General features: G+C 35.5%; 2 protein-coding genes across 5 annotated transcripts in view; both read right to left on the reverse strand.

The window, feature by feature from the left end:
* The window catches only part of LOC121880197 (bifunctional peptidase and arginyl-hydroxylase JMJD5-like), a 65,602-nt gene extending 48,723 nt beyond the window's left edge, over positions 1–16,879 (reverse strand). For 3 of the 4 annotated variants that reach the window (XM_042387353.1, XM_042387350.1, XM_042387349.1), the window contains exon 1: positions 16,774–16,879. The gene's annotated coding sequence lies outside the window, so the exon portion shown is untranslated. The remainder of the gene's footprint in view (positions 1–16,773) is intronic. The other variant, XM_042387351.1, reaches the window with a different exon arrangement.
* Positions 6,442–7,632, reverse strand: LOC121880098 (ceramide synthase 6-like). Its single transcript, XM_042387154.1, has one exon. The coding sequence runs from the start codon at positions 7,630–7,632 to the stop codon at positions 6,442–6,444; it is 1,191 nt and encodes a 396-aa protein (XP_042243088.1).
* Positions 16,880–18,924: the final 2,045 nt, after the last annotated feature.

An 18,924-nucleotide genomic window follows, 5' to 3' on the forward strand; every position in this document is an offset into this window, starting at 1 on the left:
TTCAGGTGTATAAAGAAGTCCTACAAGGGAACTGCAGACACTTCAAGTGGTATAGTATATGTAAATTTTAAAGACATTCTCCTTAGATACACCAATACTGATATCACCAAATATTTAAAGAAGTAATGGTCAGTGGTAGTACACACCAGCCAAAGCACTTCACCTCAAGTAAATACTGTACAATGACAACTATTTCTTGTGAACCTTATCTTCTGCCTGGAGTTATACTGTATTGTAATAAAATCAAATGTAACCTATAGTTAAAATGTGGGGTAACAAACAACAAATCTTATAACTTATCATAAAATCAAAACCACACTTGAGGCAAGATCAGACCCTCCCGATCACTGTGTGAACAAAACATGTACAGCAGCCATATTGTAACAAGTTGAAAATACCAAACAATATTCTACAGTAATTACCTTAAGTGACACTAAAGAACAAATCCATCAAGAACACTCACTCAGTTTATCAACTACTTGGTAGTTTAACAAATAATTATAATCTCATTATCAGCTCCTCCAAAGGGGAGGATATATGGAAGTGAGAAAGTACTGTACATAGCAATCATGATGAAAGATGACAGAGTTTCAAGGGAGAAGACTATGACAAGACTAACAATTATGCGAGGTTCTCATGCAAAAACATCAATAAAGAAACTTTTGATTATGGTACAGAATTTGCTTGGCATTAAAGGACAACTCCAGAAGATAATTTTTTATGTCCAAGTATTTAATTCTGAAGCCTACAAATAAAAAAAAAAAGTTTAGATCTGGAGATGAACTTTAATGGGGATTCAGAGATAATTAATTAATTATTGTACAGGCAGGAGCATAAAACAAATAAACAAACTGTAAATCAACACAATTACCGTACAGTAGCAAAGTTCTAACATCACTTCAAGACTAACTCGACACTTTAGTACAGTACTCCCCGAACACTGCTCACTGTTCTGGGTAACTCACACATACACAAATTAAATGCCTTTGACCAATTAACCATTCTACACTTCTCTACTCGTCTATGTTGACTCGTAAATAGTTTTATGTCCTTTCCTTGATATAATTTACAATTACGCCTTGTTTAAGCGTTCTTGAAGATAAACTATCCCTAAGTTTGTCGAAATCTAACTCAGAATTAATAGTATTATCTTCTCAAACAAAAAGTTAATGGCTGCCTTTTGGAAATATTTTTGTTTTTCAATATTATCACTAAAGGCTATTTTAACAATATTTACCTTCAATCCTTTATACACATACAGTACCTAAACCTTATCTTTCAGACCGTAAGCAAATATATTCCCTAATTTAATCTATAAAATCATTACTTCATATAGGTCTGTGGGTTCCTACAAGGAGACAAGAATGAAAGAGAGCGACTCTTCCAATCAACATACCTGTATCTTGGATTCCTGTTTCATTCACACCCAAGACTGCTACTTCAATCAGACTAGATGCAGATAGTATACAGTCGGTAAATGAGATTACATACCTCTATGAATTCATCACATTTATCATTTACAATTGCAGGTCGTTAGGTACAAGATTGTAAATTATGTGCTGTTTGCTAAAATCAGAAATGTCCAAATCCAAGAACTGAATCCTTTGAGAGTGAAAGTAGTACTGTACAATAATCAGGAAAAAGATGTCACCATTTATGTGGTTATTCAAAAGTACTTGTATAATCTCATACAGTATCTTGGGTACCAGACACTAAGAATTACTGTAGGTTCCTCAATGTGTTCATATGAATGTATCAAAATTTTAAATAGTTCTATTACTGTATTGTGATTTTGAACAGATAAGATATTCCCTAAGAATAAATTACAGTACTAAATTACCTAATGAGAGTTAAATGCAGTACGATGACTACTTTTATCAAAGCAGTAGTGAAATAATAAAGAAAAAAAATAATACAGACTGTCCATAAACTATTAAACCTCAATAAAACTTAATAACCTCAAAAATATTATAACCAGAACATGATGGGTTTATCCTCCTTGACAAACAACTTGGATTATTCTTTTTTCTTGTCTTGGTAAACCTCCACACATGCACTGCTTGTTGTCTGAGGTTAGTATAGGAAGTTACAAAATGGATCAGATAATCTATGGACACCCTGTACTGCTATGCACTCCTTATCATATGCCTTCTTTTACACATATAAATTCTATACAGTATGAAAATAATATTCTTTTAAATTCTTGTAGCTATATAATAAAACTACTATGAATTCAGTTTTGTATCTGAGCTGAAATTTGAAAAATACATCTTATTTGTCTTCTTAGCTTTTCTATGAATATTTATATGGTAACTGGGACTTATAAGCCTGCATGTACTGTACACTAATTCTCATTGAGTTGTTTGCAGACTTTCTTCAGTCTTTAAAATTCTGCATTAAGGCCACATCCAGACATCTCAGTTTCATACATAAATACCCTATACCTTAGTATCAAATTCAGCTATATGCATACATATGGAGTGATATATATACCGAATATATATATACATATATAGATACCGTATATATAAATATATAAAATTCCTAACAAGCATACCAATACAACTCAACATCTATCATATTGTATTTTTATCAAGCAAACTAATTAATTCAGGATGATTCTAGCACCTACTGTGGACAACCAATTGGTGGACCAATCAGTTGTCCACTCAGCACTCCTCTACAGCATACAGTAATTGCAAATATCACATCCCTGCCTCTACAAATGAATTCCTACGGCCTCTTAGTGAAATGAGAGGTTACATGAACAGTGTTTATACGTACACACAAGCAAAAGATTTTTTCTTCAAGCCAGGTTTCATCCACTTCAAGCCACTCATTAGGCTGCAGCTTCCTAACAAGAACTACTTTACTGATAAACAACATGGTGTAATAACCTACATACTCAAACATTATACTGAATGCATGTGGAATTTAACTTTGTCCTTGAGTCAGATTACACCTATGAACCTGAACCTGTTATAATGGTTCCTAATACCTAATACCAGTGTTAAAAGTTCACATACCAGGTATTTTGCAGATACTGTATAACGAACATGTAGCTTTACTTAACAGGATGATTACATACAACAGCTAACTACTTTGAGAATCTTAAACTCTGAAATAACTTTTTTTCGTGTTCAGTATTTCATAACCACCGTACCTCAAAGATGAAAAATAAAGGCATATGGGAAAACTATCCTTCAAAATTCCATCACCACTTTGTTGTATATACCTCAACTGACACTGAAATAGGAGTGTAATGTAGATATATCAGTTGCAGATCTTTTCTAATATTACTATTATTATTATTACTGTACTATTACCTACTATTTCATCCAGTTCTAGGTAACATCATAAAACCTTTGTTCTCTCACAGACTAAATCACAATCCCAGACACTTTACCTCAAATAATCATAACTTAAAAAATTAATTTATACAAGAGCAACACAAGACATTTACATCATAATCTCTACATATACTGTACACTAAAACAAAATCATCATCATCACTGTCAAATATCTATATCTGGAGGCTCATACATATACATAAAACATTTCCATGCAATGACCAATACAGTACATGACAGTTTTCTTTTGTTTAAACACCTTCGTACAACCCACATAAATGTAATCTGATGCCCAAACTGCCATAGACTGACAAAGATGATCAAGTTACATGCAGATTTTTTGACACAGGTTAAGCCTAAATCTAACAGGAGATTGATTTTGCTGACTGTAAATTTACATGAAGGTAAATATTAGTCACATTACTAGCACTAACCACGTGCTTGGGCTGTATTAGTGAAGGCACTGTACAAAAGTAAAGGTCTAATTTCTAATAAACTCAGTTAAACTAAACAATTTCAGTCAGAAGTGGTTTAACCATTTTTATCTTTAAATTATACTAAAATTATAAATCAGCAGATATGCTGCATTTCCTTTTAGATCTAAAAAAAATATCAAACATCAAAGAGATTCACAGTTCACTCTAAGCACATTCACTTGAGATGGGAGAGGAGGAGTAGTTTAAAAAATAAAAATAAATAGCTGTAATGTTCTGGGGAAATTTTTATAACAATAAAACCACGTATTCGCCAGACCCTTCATTTAGCAGAACCCTCCCATTAACTGGTTTTGTTGTCTGCTTATGGGAACCACTAGATCAAATTCTTTAAGTGAGATCTTTTCCATTATTCAAAATTAATGTTCCACACATCCAACACCCTTCTGAGTTTGTAATACTGTAATGTGGAAATTATTGTCTACATTTACTACAACACTTAGTAGAAACCCAGTATGTAAAGAACATGTATTATGGAGTGTTGTGATGGTGCTATGAGCATATCTAAAATAATGCCTCAAGAAAACAACAAACTGTAAAAGTTACAAAGACTAGATTAGCAGAAAAATGATAGCTGGCTACACCACAAGATATCCAATGTACAAATTACAGACTGTGCACATTTTGGACAAACTTCCATTATGACAATATTTCCCCACTTCAAATTGGTTCATCTTGCAAATTCAATTCAGGACCATAGACTTTGCATATGTGAGAGTTTACTGTACATTTAAGCTTTAATAGGATCTTAATATTGTAATCACCATTGCCCCTGAAAAATCTAACCCCCTCATTTAAAGAAAACCTCCCAAAAGAAACAACTCAATGCCCAAATTACTGTGCTATCAAGAAATCCTGTATGTATGTACAGTATGTAGTGAGATAAATGAAAATTGGTTGTTCCTTCCATGTCAAATATTGTATATCCACCTTTAGTCAAGATGATGAGGTAAGAAGGTACTGTACAGTCAGAAAGAGGCTTGACTAAATGAGTGGGTGTGTGAGTAGACAGAGGGGAAGGGGGGCATACAGGGGATGTGTGTGTAGTACTTAATAATAATAATAATAATAATAATAATAATAATAATAATAATAATAATAATAATAATAATAATAATAATAATAATAATAATAATAATAATAATAATAATTAACGGTTTATTAAAAAATTCTGCAGCCCGAAGGCTGAAAATATACATTGGACATAAATGACTTATTACATACATTGTGTGTGTGCAGTGTATATCTGTGTGCGTGTCAAAATGCACAAATTAAAAATTAAACAATTAGGCTCTACTCAATTTTCAAACAATAAAAATTGATATTACCCCCATCCAAAAAAAAAATATATATATATATATATATATATATATATATATATATATATATATTACAAAATATAAAATATATATATATATATATATATATATATATATATATATATATATATATTACTGTATATAACTGTCATGTTTACCCCATGTACAGTAAGTAAAAGTTATGTTTCCATATTACTATAATCCATATAGCCTTGCCTTCCCTCTACAATTACGGTATATAATAAGAAACAACAGTGAGTAGAATAAGCAGCATTAGTCAATAAATGAAAATTACAGGCAACTAAAGCCAAAAGCTAATTATTCCCCCCAATGATATGTTTCATGGCTAAAGGCTACAGTACTTGTTTTAATGGGAATATCAGATGGTGATTACTTCTTCCCCAAATGTATTAAATTTATCAGGAAAAACATAAATAAATAATAATGAACAACTGCTATTACAAATGACATGAAATCAACAGTATCTGACCTACAAAACATTAAGGCAGACAGAAGGTACAGTACTCTTCAGGCCACCAACCTCACTCTGCCCTATGTAGAACTTTTAGCCTTATTATGTGACCTTGGTTAGTCACTCCTAAACTATCTTATTCACGGATTCATATTTCCATAGACAAAGCAACTGTAATAGTCTCTGTGTTATTTAGGGAAGAACTGACATCAAAATTAAATGGGTAATATTTGCATAACAAAAAGGGGCTTCCTATTGTTACAATACCGAATAATACAGTACGTACTCTAATTACGCAATGATAATCCACTCCACTTTATACCCTTTAAGAGTGTTATCACTGAATAAATATCTTTAAAAAAAAATGATGTACAGTATATATAAATAATAATTTAAAAAACTCCTCCTCCTAAAACATTATATCAAAATTGGAAACTCATACAGTACACGATTATGAGCTGCGCAAGGAACATTCACATTTCTCACAACAGTTCAAATATGAGCCCTAAACGAATATGGTCATCGTACAAAGCAGCTCACCGCTGCACAATATAAACCAGCGAACTCCAATGCATAGTACAAAATTACCACTCAACCATTTAAACTCACTTACACAAAAACTAACACACAAACACAATTCGCTTTAATCACTTCAAAATGTTCTGCTATATTTCTAAAATCTTTTTTAATGACACTTCAACATGAAAGAAAATTACATTATTCATATTCTTAATATTGAGATAGTACAGTATTAGGTTCCTTATCTATAAATGGAATAAGTTTCCCTTAAGACTTAACCATATCAACTACATCTCCTTTTTAACTTGCTCATCATCAGAGATCTCCGAAGGATCTGATGACGAGCGGTTATCTTCCACACTGCCTTTAGTTATGGTAGTGGCAATGATACGAAGGATCAGATAGGTCCAGTAAACGTGCAAAAATAACAAAGCAAACAACAAGCCATTAAAAATGTAATAAGCAGGGAACATGGGGACAATGGTTGGAGCATCAATGGCCGTACTGTACAAGATCCAAATAGGATAAATTCCAACACGAGTCACAATCCACATCACGGCAAAGACTGCAAATACAGCATCACAGAAAGCCTTATGACCAGAATAAATACTCATTTTTGCCAGCTGAAGGGGAATATCAGCACAATCATGCACAATAAGAACTAAAGTTCCAATTCTTGTAAGGTTACATGTCCATGAAAAGGTAATAAGGGCAATAGTGACCAAATGATGGAAAAACATTTGCCAAAAGTCTTTACGCCTAATCTCAAAGAAGTGAGTGAATGTCATAGACCAATAGAACGCGAGGGACATCATGTAGTACCACCACACATCATCATCAACACTGTGGTTTGGATAATCATACCAACAATGGAGGATATCCCACATCCATGATTTTCCAAACATCACATACAGTCCATAAATAAAGATGAAAGTGTAATATGTACACTGCCAAGCACATTCCATAAATTTGGTGAACTTGGTGATGCGAGTCATGGCCGTCCTTTGCCGTATCCACCTCTCTACTTTCCGTTGCGACCAGCCGAGAACACTGGCACAACGGCTGATCTCACAATCAGGAAGTTTGGCCTTATAGCGGGAAAATAACTGTTCCAAAGTCTCATTAGGGACTACAGGACGGTGCCTAACATTCCTCAGGCCAACAGCTTGGGCAATATAGCAATACACTAAATTGTTGAGCACCAAGAACCGGAGGGGAATAGCTATCAATGCCATGACAATGGGATATGTCCACAGGTCACTCCAGTTGGCGTAGCGAACCTTCTCATTGGGCACCAGATCTTCCCAGTTGTAGTTCGGGGGCAGCCACACATATGGGTCCCAAAACCAGGTCGAAAACTTGTTCCACATCCACGCTGCCATCCTGAGAACAAGAAACGCCATCACCAACTCTTCACCAACTCTAAGGTACAAAGAAGTGATTCCCACAACAGAGAAGGAAGAATCTCTTGTAAACATGATGAGCACCATACAAGTGTAATGATCTACTCAATAAAAGAGTCAGCCAGTCTTCAACATTAAGTTCAGGGTAAGAAAGTTACTATGATTTAAACACAGAAGTTAAGAAAGCATTATTGCTGATTGTCGCCGAATACTACTGAACAGTGTAAAGGAAAAAAAAGAGGAGTAGTTAAACTTAGCAAATCAATTTATATCATAAAGGAAACATGAAGCACTAGAAGGATAATATCATGCATTTAACAGCGTAATCAAAACAAAACAATATAAAATATACAGTACTTCTAAGGTAAAAACACAAATTATGGAAATGGGGTTTACTGTACAGTACTTCTATAAACAGATAAGGAAATATAAGCAAAACATAAATATGCAGTATGGATCTGAAAACCCTTAATATAAACAAAACTCTTAAATCAGGTTCAGAAATACAACCAAAATTATAATAGAAGTCACAGTGATTATTGTACAGATACTACGGTATACTGCACTTCATCAACTAAGGTATTTCAGCACACACTACATTAGATCCACTTCATCAACTAAGGTATTTCAGCACACACTACATTAGAGCCACTTCATCAACTAAGGTATTTCAGCACACACTACATTAGAGCCACTTCATCAACTAAGGTATTTCAGCACACACTACATTAGAGCCACTTCATCAACTAAGGTATTTCAGCACACACTACATTAGAGCCACTTCATCAACTAAGGTATTTCAGCACACACTACATTAGATCCACTTCATCAACTAAGGTATTTCAGCACACACTAGATGACAGGTACTGGTACATCATACACAAGACACTTAACAATTAAGATACTATTACATACATCTCTCTTATCGCCCCCAAAGACATTGAAGTAATAATCACCAAAATCACAGTACTGTACTGTAATGTATCTATTAGTGAAAACCTGGATGTCCAGTATTTCATTTGACACTCGGCTGAGAGGCTCTTCCGCCAAGCACACAACCTCCCCGTAACGTTCGTCTTACAATATACTTTTACATATATATGTGGCGTTTATACTCGAGTCAACTCTTTATAACCTGGTCATTATTATCTGTTGCTATAAAAGTTTGGTATCATTTGTCTTGATATAAATAATAATTGGTGAAAAGAGAAGTAGCGAAGAATGTGATTTCCGAAAGAGTGAATTCGTTTGTGACGTCAACGGTAAATACTCTTTATTTTAAACTTTTTTCCATTCATTTCTTGAGAGATAAGGTAGTACTGTACATTAAATTCAGCACTAAACTGAGCCACAACTGGGTATCTTTAACAGTTATACAGTATAGTACTGTACAGATTTATTTGCAATACTACAGTATATCAATACAGTATCAATCGAATATTATGTATGAGCCAATTAGCTGCAACGGGGGCTAAGAAAAAACTATAGTAACCAATTCTTACATAAGAATCCCCAAAATTATTGATTTTCCAGCCTGATTTCATTTTTTATACAGTACTGTATACTGTACTGTATACAGTAAACTGCAACCCAATTTTCTGGTTTTAGACTCTGTAGAATATAATTCAAATTGTCAACTGTACTACCAGCAGTTAAACAATAGATGAGAAAATATCCTTTCCAGATGGTACAGTACATCGCACATAAACCTCAGAAAAATATAAAAAAATAAAAATTCCAGTATATCACAGAACTTGTCAATCCTACTCGGAACAAAAAAAAAAAAAAATTTATCTTGGTGGTTTTTTCGAAACAAAATATTACATCACAAGGTGGTAGTACGTGGTAGAGGCTAAGGTAGCAGGAGTCCACGGTGCACGGCGTCCAGTCACAGAGCCTCAGAAACATATACTGTACAGTACCACCCCACCCACACCCACAGAACGAATTTTTTAACAAAAATATTCCTTATAAAGGTAAATAAATATGCATTTTACACATATGGAGAATTGATACTGAAATCCTATTTTCCTGGCAGAGCAGCAGTCATGCCAATGATGCCACACCTTTCAATAACTGTGGGATGATTTTAAAATTGTCTATCCTCTCTTCACAACCATCATTCTCAAAAGAGGAAAATTACGAGTAAATAAAGTACAATACATTACTGTATTATCCCCTGGAGGCAGGAACTTTATTAAAAGCTGAGCTAACTAGTCAATACCACCAACACCACCACAATGAGCTGCCATCTTGATTTTAAGGCCAATCTGCCATTTTGTTTCAGTCTGAAATTAACTGAAGCAAAATGGCAGCCTATAATAGTGGCTAAATAGTACAGTATTGTAGCAGTACTGTCCCAATTAGGTAGTTTGTGAAATTAAACCTCCAGCCCCAGGATACAGCTAAGCACAATGTGTGAGAATCTCATGTGTATGGGTCCAAGGCAGAGTTGCTGGCAAGAAATTTTGAGCCCTAATTCTAGTGTAAAAATGTGTAAAATCTGCCTTCATTACATAACAAAGATGGATATTCTTTCTGGACACTGTGCTTACAAAACCACTGTATATAATTTTTTTCAAAAATGCCTGAACAATATATTCAATCAGCCACAAATAAGGAAAGGGTGTAACTACTTCATTAAGACATAAGATGGTGTAAATTTTAAAGCATCTTCTCTTACAGATGTCCTTATTTATTTAGTTTAAGAACACCAGATTCACACATACCCATTGTGCTTTTCATCAACTCTGTAAGTAACGAATCAGAAAAACATCTCGGCACCAGAAAAGCTTAAACACTGACCAGACCTCTTCCTTGTACTGTTTTGTCTGGCTTCTCCACAATATCTAGTGATGTATTCAGCGTAAAAACATTCGTAGTTTAATAACAGTACAGTACTGTACTTTAATTACATCTTGCAGCACACAATAAATAACTTCATCTCAAAAAAAATTGAGGCAATACAGGATACAGTATGTATTCACGTATTTCCGGAATAAACTTCACTATGTTGGTTACTCGTTTATCATGACGAAAGTAAAGGAATTTTTCTAAAACATCGGCTTCGTTATAATACAAGCGGCTACCAGGCCAATCAGTGGTAAAGAGGATAAAGTATGTCATCTTAAAAAATATCACTACCCTGCCAAAATTAGCTTCTCATAAACTGTCCCATTTACTTATGCTTCACCGCAAACACAAAAGCAGACGATACTTGTTACTTCAAATAATTTTTTCTCAGTTTTCACAATATCACTGCACGTAAAGAACTTATATCCACACAGGAAAAAAGAAAACACGAAGTTCTCAAGTGCTTTCGTGTCATTATCTTACTTGAAATACAGTACAGTACCACATATACTGTACTTATATTGTAAGAAAAGTTTATACCTGAAATCCATATCATTACTGGTCTGACCTAAGCAACTTACATCTTACTGGATCAGCTAGTTCTTCAAATTCAACTAATTCTTCATAGAACCCATGAAATCCATACAATATTAGTAACTGAGGCTACTTCATTACAATACATAATTATTCTTTCTTGCAGAAATACTCATTAAAAAAAGGTCTTTAAAACAAGTCATCATTTTGATAAACAAAAGCAACAAGTCATAACATCACATTAGCTACACACACCTCATATCACCTGCTATCAACCATGAGATATGGTTTCATGATGACACCTAAGTTTCAGCTGAGAGGAGGAGATAACCGAGTTTGTAAGTGCTTGGTCATAATGAAGATTGGTGTTTTATTTCTCAACCCTTAAATGGTAGCTATCAACAGTGGAATCCTTAGCCACCAGTTAAGGGTTAAAAGCAACAATTCAATATCCATTACCCTCGTCTTCAACATAAATATTTTCTTTGGAGAGATCGATAAGGAAAAATTTTACATAGCTCCTGATGATACTGAGCAGTAAAACTACAAGTGTATTGTTGTACAGTAATTAAAAAAAATCATTGCCACTAAAGCCTATGTTCTTCGTTTACCATAAGATCATCAGGATCATACAGTATGTCCTTGAATAAAAAAAGCCTCTTGAAAGTTTCCACCAAGTCCAGTTGGCTCACAGACAACTGATTACGTAACAATAACACAGGGCTGTAATAGACTGTTCACATACTGATCCATGTTAGAAAACCGAGATCACCTTAAGATTAGCCTTCCAGCTTATTTCACCTGATGATTTAACACCCTAATACTACCTGGTGGGTTAGGTTAGATTAAGTTGTGTTAGGTTACATTAAGTTAAAATTAGGGTAGTTAATCTAAGGTGAAATATGTTTGGGGATTAATCTTCAGGTGATCCAAAAACTGATACTGTACCATACAGTACAGATCATGAACACTGACAAAAGCTTCATCGATGGACAATTAAAACATTAACAAGCCAACCCACAAAGTATAAACAATCAAACCAGGATAAAACAACCCAGTTCAATGTTCACGGTATTGTAATGACTCGGTCAATCTAATACTGTACTAATGTTTTACAACCTTGCCTATGGGTTGTAACCACTACCATAAATTGTCTTACTCATGAATTCAAATAAGTCATTACCACACTACAACAATAACTATCAATGCTAAAGAAACAAGAAAAATCACTTTCCTATGATAATAATCACCAGACAGGTGACATGTGAGGTACCTACAGGTGATGGCCAGAAGGTGACATGTGAGATACAGTCGGGGAATGTTCTGCACAAGACACCCAGCCACAAATTTGAACCTCTGAAAGACCTGTGGTAGCAAAGGAACTAGTCAGACACTCACCTTTCTGGTAATTGTGTGGGAGAGAGGGGAGGGGGTAAGGGAGTTGATAACATCATAATATCAGCAGCCTATCATAGTGCACAGGAGGTATAATCATACCACAAAAGAGGTATAGCTCACCAGAAGTTGCCAGATTGGTAAGCACACGACTACCATAGGTCTCACATTCAGAGGTTCGAAGTTATGGCCGGGTGTCTTACGCGGAACATTCCCCAGCTGTATCTACAGGTTACATATGAGGTACTTACAGGTGACACGTGAAGTAACTACAGGTGACATGTGAGGTAACTACAGGTGATGGCCAGAGACAGGTGACATGTGAGGTACCTACAACCTACAGCCAATGGCCAGACAGGAGACATGCGAGGTACCATACTTAGAGCTGGTGTGACATCATGACTTGCTGCTTCAACTTCAATTGGTGACAATTGTTTCCCAAATCCATTTTTAAAAGATTTTGTTTCAGTTGGAAATCATTACTAATCAATAAAATAATGCCAGTTGCCACTGGGTTCTTGGGTTTAACACCAAAGTTTCTTATGTCGGCCTTAATGGTCATAAAGGTATCTGAACAACCACTGAACTCTACACAGTACTGAATAATGAATATGAACAGAAACCTACCTTTCTAAGTACTCTGTACTGTACATAGTAATTGCTGACCAAAATCATAATCTTTAAAAATTAATTTGCTGTGGAATTCTACAACCTGAAACCTAATGGTTGTCTTAGAATATGGTAATGCACAGTAATCACAATTCAGACAAAATCAAAAATATTTCTGTACCGGTACCATAATGGCTTTGTTGCAGGGTAGCCAATGAAAAACTGGTCCAGACTGCCTCTAACATAAAATGAGTAAATATGGACACGAAATTTCATTTGAAGTTGTAGTCTAGCAATGGAAGCCCATTTACCGTACATGCCAAGGCAGAATAAACATGCTGACTGAGAAACTCCATTACGATGAGTCATGAACAACGCTGTAGGAATTTCACTAGAATAATATTTATAGTAATATTCAATACCCACCATAACCATTAGTAATATGAAACTTGATGCTCCCACAGTGCCACAACCCTAAAAAGAGCCATGAATATATTCCAATATTAAATGTCTTGAATAAAACCTACATAAAGAAAGCTCATCCCCCCAAAAAGCACTAAACAACCTTTTAACATATCTTTTACACCATGAACAGTCATCTACAGTACATTAACAAACTGGCACAACACTAATTCAGACAGCAACATAAAATTCCACTTTATCTTCAGGATAAGGAACCACACGTCTGTGTACTAACCACGTATAAATGTTTTTGTTTCACTACCTGTGAATTCTACAATAACCTTCATAACCAGTTTGAAACGACTACTAAAACAAGCTTGCTTTACAAAGGTGCACCACTATTATATAGTGGTACTGTACAGGTAGCTATTAAAGCATATTTTTTCTGATGTGAGGCTTTTTTACCCTCACAAATTTACTGCAATAATAGAAGCATAATACACCAGTAGCAAGTTGGTGGGAGAAACGAGGGGACATAGCCCTAGACCCATAGAAGCTCGACACAACAGAAGCAAACTCGACCAGAATTTTTTGTTTGTACACTGCTCCCTCCTCCCTCCCCCACTGTGTCAACATACTGCATGGTTACCTACTCCATTTGTTTGTCATAGATCTTGGTTGGTTCATCGGTTGTCAGGGCACTATTTCAAGCACTTCTTGAATCAGGGAAGTAATCATGGTTAACCCACACAAGTGGAAAATGGCTGCTAAAATTGATGATGATGAAGAAGCTGAAATTTGGATGCATGTTTTTTCATACTTTTTGTTTTCTTTCTTAGAGTTACAGTAGATTCACCTGGGGAGTCCAGCTCTGTAGTTAGTCCTTGCACACAAACTTGTGACTATCGATTGTCAGTGATTATAGTACTGAAATGTATGACCAATGTCATCACAGTACTGTGCATACAGTACTGTACTATACACGGACACTTTCCCGAGGAACAAAAAATTTAAAAAACTAGTACAGACAAACACCACCACCACTAAACAAACAATATCTAAAAGAATGCAGCAAAGAGGACTCCTCAACCCCAACTCAGTGGCACACTCGATCTCTAAACAATACAAATGCTCCCAGGTTCAAAATTTTGCAAAACATTAAACAAGTAAATACAATAAAGCACAAACGTGCATTCCTTCTCCTTGGTATCTATTCTTAGGGGAAAATCTTTAGCCTCCCCCCCCCCCCAATTTCAAATAAATAACTTCCAACAAATTGCACTAAACATATTCCCACTTATTGGGGTGAAGCTCTTCTTAACAAAAACATCATTCACCTTGATTCCCTGTGCAGAACGAAATATTCATTGCTAGACTGGTAAGTCACCACATTGTCGTGTTAATCAACTCTATCACCGTAACTACTTCTGTGTTCTTTTAACACTTCTACTGAGAATAGTATTTCCACAAAGAAGTTATCATCCCCAAAATCTAGCTTTCACAGGACAGCCCAGTTCCACAGGCTGACACATACCAGTAGATATCAAATACTAAAACCAACATCCTCACCCAAAATTACCAAGAATTTAAACTGATCGTTACAAATCACATTCACTATATACATGTACAGAGAACAAACCTCTGCAGAAAGATGTACCAGATAACATCCCTTCCTGATCTACTACTATAAACCTAGCCCAAAAATGCTGTTAGAAGCTTATATATATCTGTTTATGCCTAAGTTCAGAACTGTCTCTGCCTTTATTAAGTTTATCAACCATCTACCTGTATATCACTACCTGGTGGAGTTATTTATGTGTAGGGGATTCCCCCACTTTATGGACACTCACCACAAAAAATCCTCAAACGCCCAAAGGGTCAAACAATACTATAACAAAAAGAACAAGAACGCTGAACATTGCTCTCTGAGGAAATTTTACTGCAGATTAAATTACTTTTTTCACCTGTAAATACTATAAACACAAGCAAAATACATTATTACGAAATATTGAGTCACTTCGTACCCAGGCGTACCAACCATGTATTTAACGTTTTCACAAAGAAAGACTATCTCCATTGCATTAAGCATCAAATATTGAGCAAATTAAGACAAAAATTGTCTGCCAAACTAGCAACAGTCAAGACCCAAATAATTACTAAGTGCAATATTGTATTACTGACTGATCTACGTCTCTCCAGCAACACATTTTCATATCTGACATGACTTTCCTACACAGGAACAAATTAACAAGGATTGTTACATTACAGTACTGTACAGTATATCATTTATCAGATATAAGATGAACCTAACCTAACCTACTATACAGTATACATGTACTTAACCTAATCGGCTAATATTGATGACTAACCCGCCAATGCGTTATTTGTTATAATGTTATTCTTACTATATTTTCATCGGTGAGTTCTGATATATCACTTTTTTAAAACTGCTTCATTTGCTAGATAATTAGCCGAGACGGAGCATTGCCGTCAATCACATTAACGGCTCCGATCAACGCCAGTATACGGCTATGAGCCACACGGTTCAGGTAACTCCTCTCACATCCCCTCCAAAAAATTAAAATTACACCATATTATAGTAAGTTCTTTCTGTTTAATATGCCAAGGGATCTGGGGGACAAAGCCCCACGACTATGAAGTTAGGTAAGGTTCTGTAAGTTTATTTAGTTAGGCTGGTGAGGCCTTCTGCTACTTGTTTTCTTATCAACTAAGATTAGGTTAGGTTAGCTTTAATTTAGAAATAACTACTTAACACATTTGCCAAAGCTACGACAGTTTCCACAATAATACGGCAAAATTGTTGGGGGTTTTCTTTTCTTTTTTAGGCGGCGGGTCAGTTATCAATAATTAACACCTAATAAACCAACAATTTACAAACCTCATAAAAACTCCAAAAGGTAATGAACTTCTATTGCATACCATTCTTTGCATGTCATGTAATAGCTGAAGAAATCATTTTTAAAACAACTTTAACATATAAATACTGGTATACAGTATATCAACAATACAGTAATTTTTCAATAATTAATAAGTTAGCAGACCTCTTCAAGAATGTCACTGTTATTCTCTCTGTATTACACAATATACCATTAGAGAGATAAACAGTTCCCTACAACTATATTAACAAAATACATAATACAAATTACGATACAGTAAATAACACAAAATTTATATTATTGGTAAGTCAATATTACTAAAAAAAATTAATGTTAAAAAGTTGCTTAGTGTTGTTTCTGTTAAGGTAATTTAACATGCAGTGTTTTATTTATTCATTGTGGTTTATATTCCACCCACGACTGACAGGTAAGAAGACATCAGTCAGCTCCATAAACTAGACTTTCCCACACACATAAATCATAAAATATAACAAGAATATATAATATGAATTTGAATTTAACTTACCTTAACTGGACGACAGATATAAAGTTGTTTGAGTGGTCACGCGTCCCTCCCTCAGCCGTCACTCCTCCAGCCGTCACTCCTGCAGGCACTCTGACACACCTTGTTGCCATTCACTCTAACTCAACTTGTTTAACCATATTGTTTTTTCAAGAATATTTTACTCTTGAAAATTAACACAATTTCTATTGAGACTTATATAATTTAGAGAAGATAAAAGTAAAAGTAATTCATTTAAATAGGTAGTTTATTTTAATAATAGGGTAGAAAATGTTGTCATAGTAGAGTTAGCAGCAATACTTTGTTTAAAAAGCGACCAAGTTAAGTCCATCCCAATCCAATAAAAATACTTGGTACTCTACAAGAATGTTTAGGTAATCGATGAATGATTACTGTATTTTAATATAACGTATATATCATTATAATAATCTTTAGGGTATATGATAAGCTATATAAATAATATACCTATAACATACATAAAACACCTATATTCACTAGACCGTATGGTATATTTATATACATATATGCAGTGTTGTTATTTCAAAGTTTATTTTCCCGTTCTTACAAAAAAAATTCTTCTGGATTTTATATTTACAATATATTGATGAATAAAGTAAGAAGTCGTGGCGGAGCAAAGAAAAACATATTTGAATTTACTTCAGAAGCAGAAGTAAGGTTATGATGGTCTAATCTCTAAACAAACTTGCGCTTTAGTAATTAAATAGCGCAGACATACAAAAATAAGAAAATATTAAGTCGAATTACACAAACAAAAACTAATTTCCATTGGTGTTCGACAGTGGTTAATCAAATCATATTTTGCAGGGGCGGATCCAGGGGGTGGGGGGGTCCTGCAGGTCCGGACCCCCCTTTTTCATCAGAAATTCAAATACTTTTTCTTTAATACAGTATTGTTCTCGGGCATTTTTGTATAGTAAAATGTAATTACTATTGACTTCATAATATCTCCTAACATCAAGTACACATGGACTCAAAATGGCTTCAAAATGCTCATGATATAGGACATATTCAATCAACTGACAGTCCCTAGCATATATCAGGGACCAGATGGGGTGACAATACTCCAGGCGGGGAAGCACCTCGCTGTTAAAGATCGTTACGAGGGACGGACCGTCTAGATATCTGAACGACCTTCTTATAAGACCTAGTAATTTAGTTGCTTGGTTCACCTTCTCACAATGGCCCGAGAACTTCAGTTCATTGTCTTGTTGGGACATATGATACGCCTCCTTACCATTGGTACGTCCCAGGTGCATCCTCTTAAACTTCGTGACATTGAATCTTAGCAGCCATTTCTTCAGCCAGTCTTGAAGCTCACAGAGATCTTTCTGCAGCTCTTTACAGTCTGCTTGGTTCTTAATTTCCCTAAATAACTTGGCATCGTCAACAAACATTTGTATGGAGGAGTGTACAGCTTCTGGCATGTCATTAATGAAGCAAGGAAACAACAGCAGGCCAAATACACTGCCCTGTGGTATCCCACTTGTCACGGGTACACATGGCGATTTCGTGCCATTAATAACCACACACTGCTTGCGACCATGGAGAAAGTCTCCGATCCATGCTGGGACACTTCCCCGAATACTGTACCCTTCCAGTTTATTGGCTGCTGAGATCCAATGTCACGAAGTGTAAGAAGATGCACCTGGGGCATACCAACGGTAAGGAGGTGTATCATATGTCCCAACGTGATGAAAAAACTGCACTAGGACTGAATGTGAGAAGGACCTAGGTGTGTATGTTGACAATGAGCTGAAGTTCTCGGGCCATTGCGAGAAGAAGGTACACCAGGCAAATAAATTATTGGGTCTTATAAAAAGGTCGTTCAGACATCTAGATGATCCGTCCCTCGTAACGATCTTCAAGAGTGAAGTGCTTCCCCATCTGGAGTACTGTCACCCCGTCTGGTCCCCGAGATATGCTAGGGACTGTCAGTTGGTTGAAAATGTTCAAAGGAGGGCCACCAGACTGGTGTCTGCACTTCGGCACCTCAGCTACCCTGAGAGATTGGAGCGCCTGAACTTGCCTAGCTTATATTACAGACGGGCAAGGGGTGATCTAGTTGAGGTGTATAAACATCTCAGGGGGCACTACTCAGTCGAGTGTCCTTACTTGGAGCTGGCGGACACTCGC

Source organism: Homarus americanus, unplaced genomic scaffold, assembly GCF_018991925.1.
Source record: "Homarus americanus isolate GMGI-L3 unplaced genomic scaffold, GMGI_Hamer_2.0 scaffold30108, whole genome shotgun sequence".
Lineage (NCBI taxonomy): Eukaryota > Metazoa > Arthropoda > Malacostraca > Decapoda > Nephropidae > Homarus > Homarus americanus.

What these genes read in the sequence shown, in the direction of transcription:
- LOC121880098 (XM_042387154.1), bottom strand. Translation starts at nt 7,632, where the DNA reads ATGTTTACAAGAGATTCTTCCTTCTCTGTTGTGGGAATCACTTCTTTG.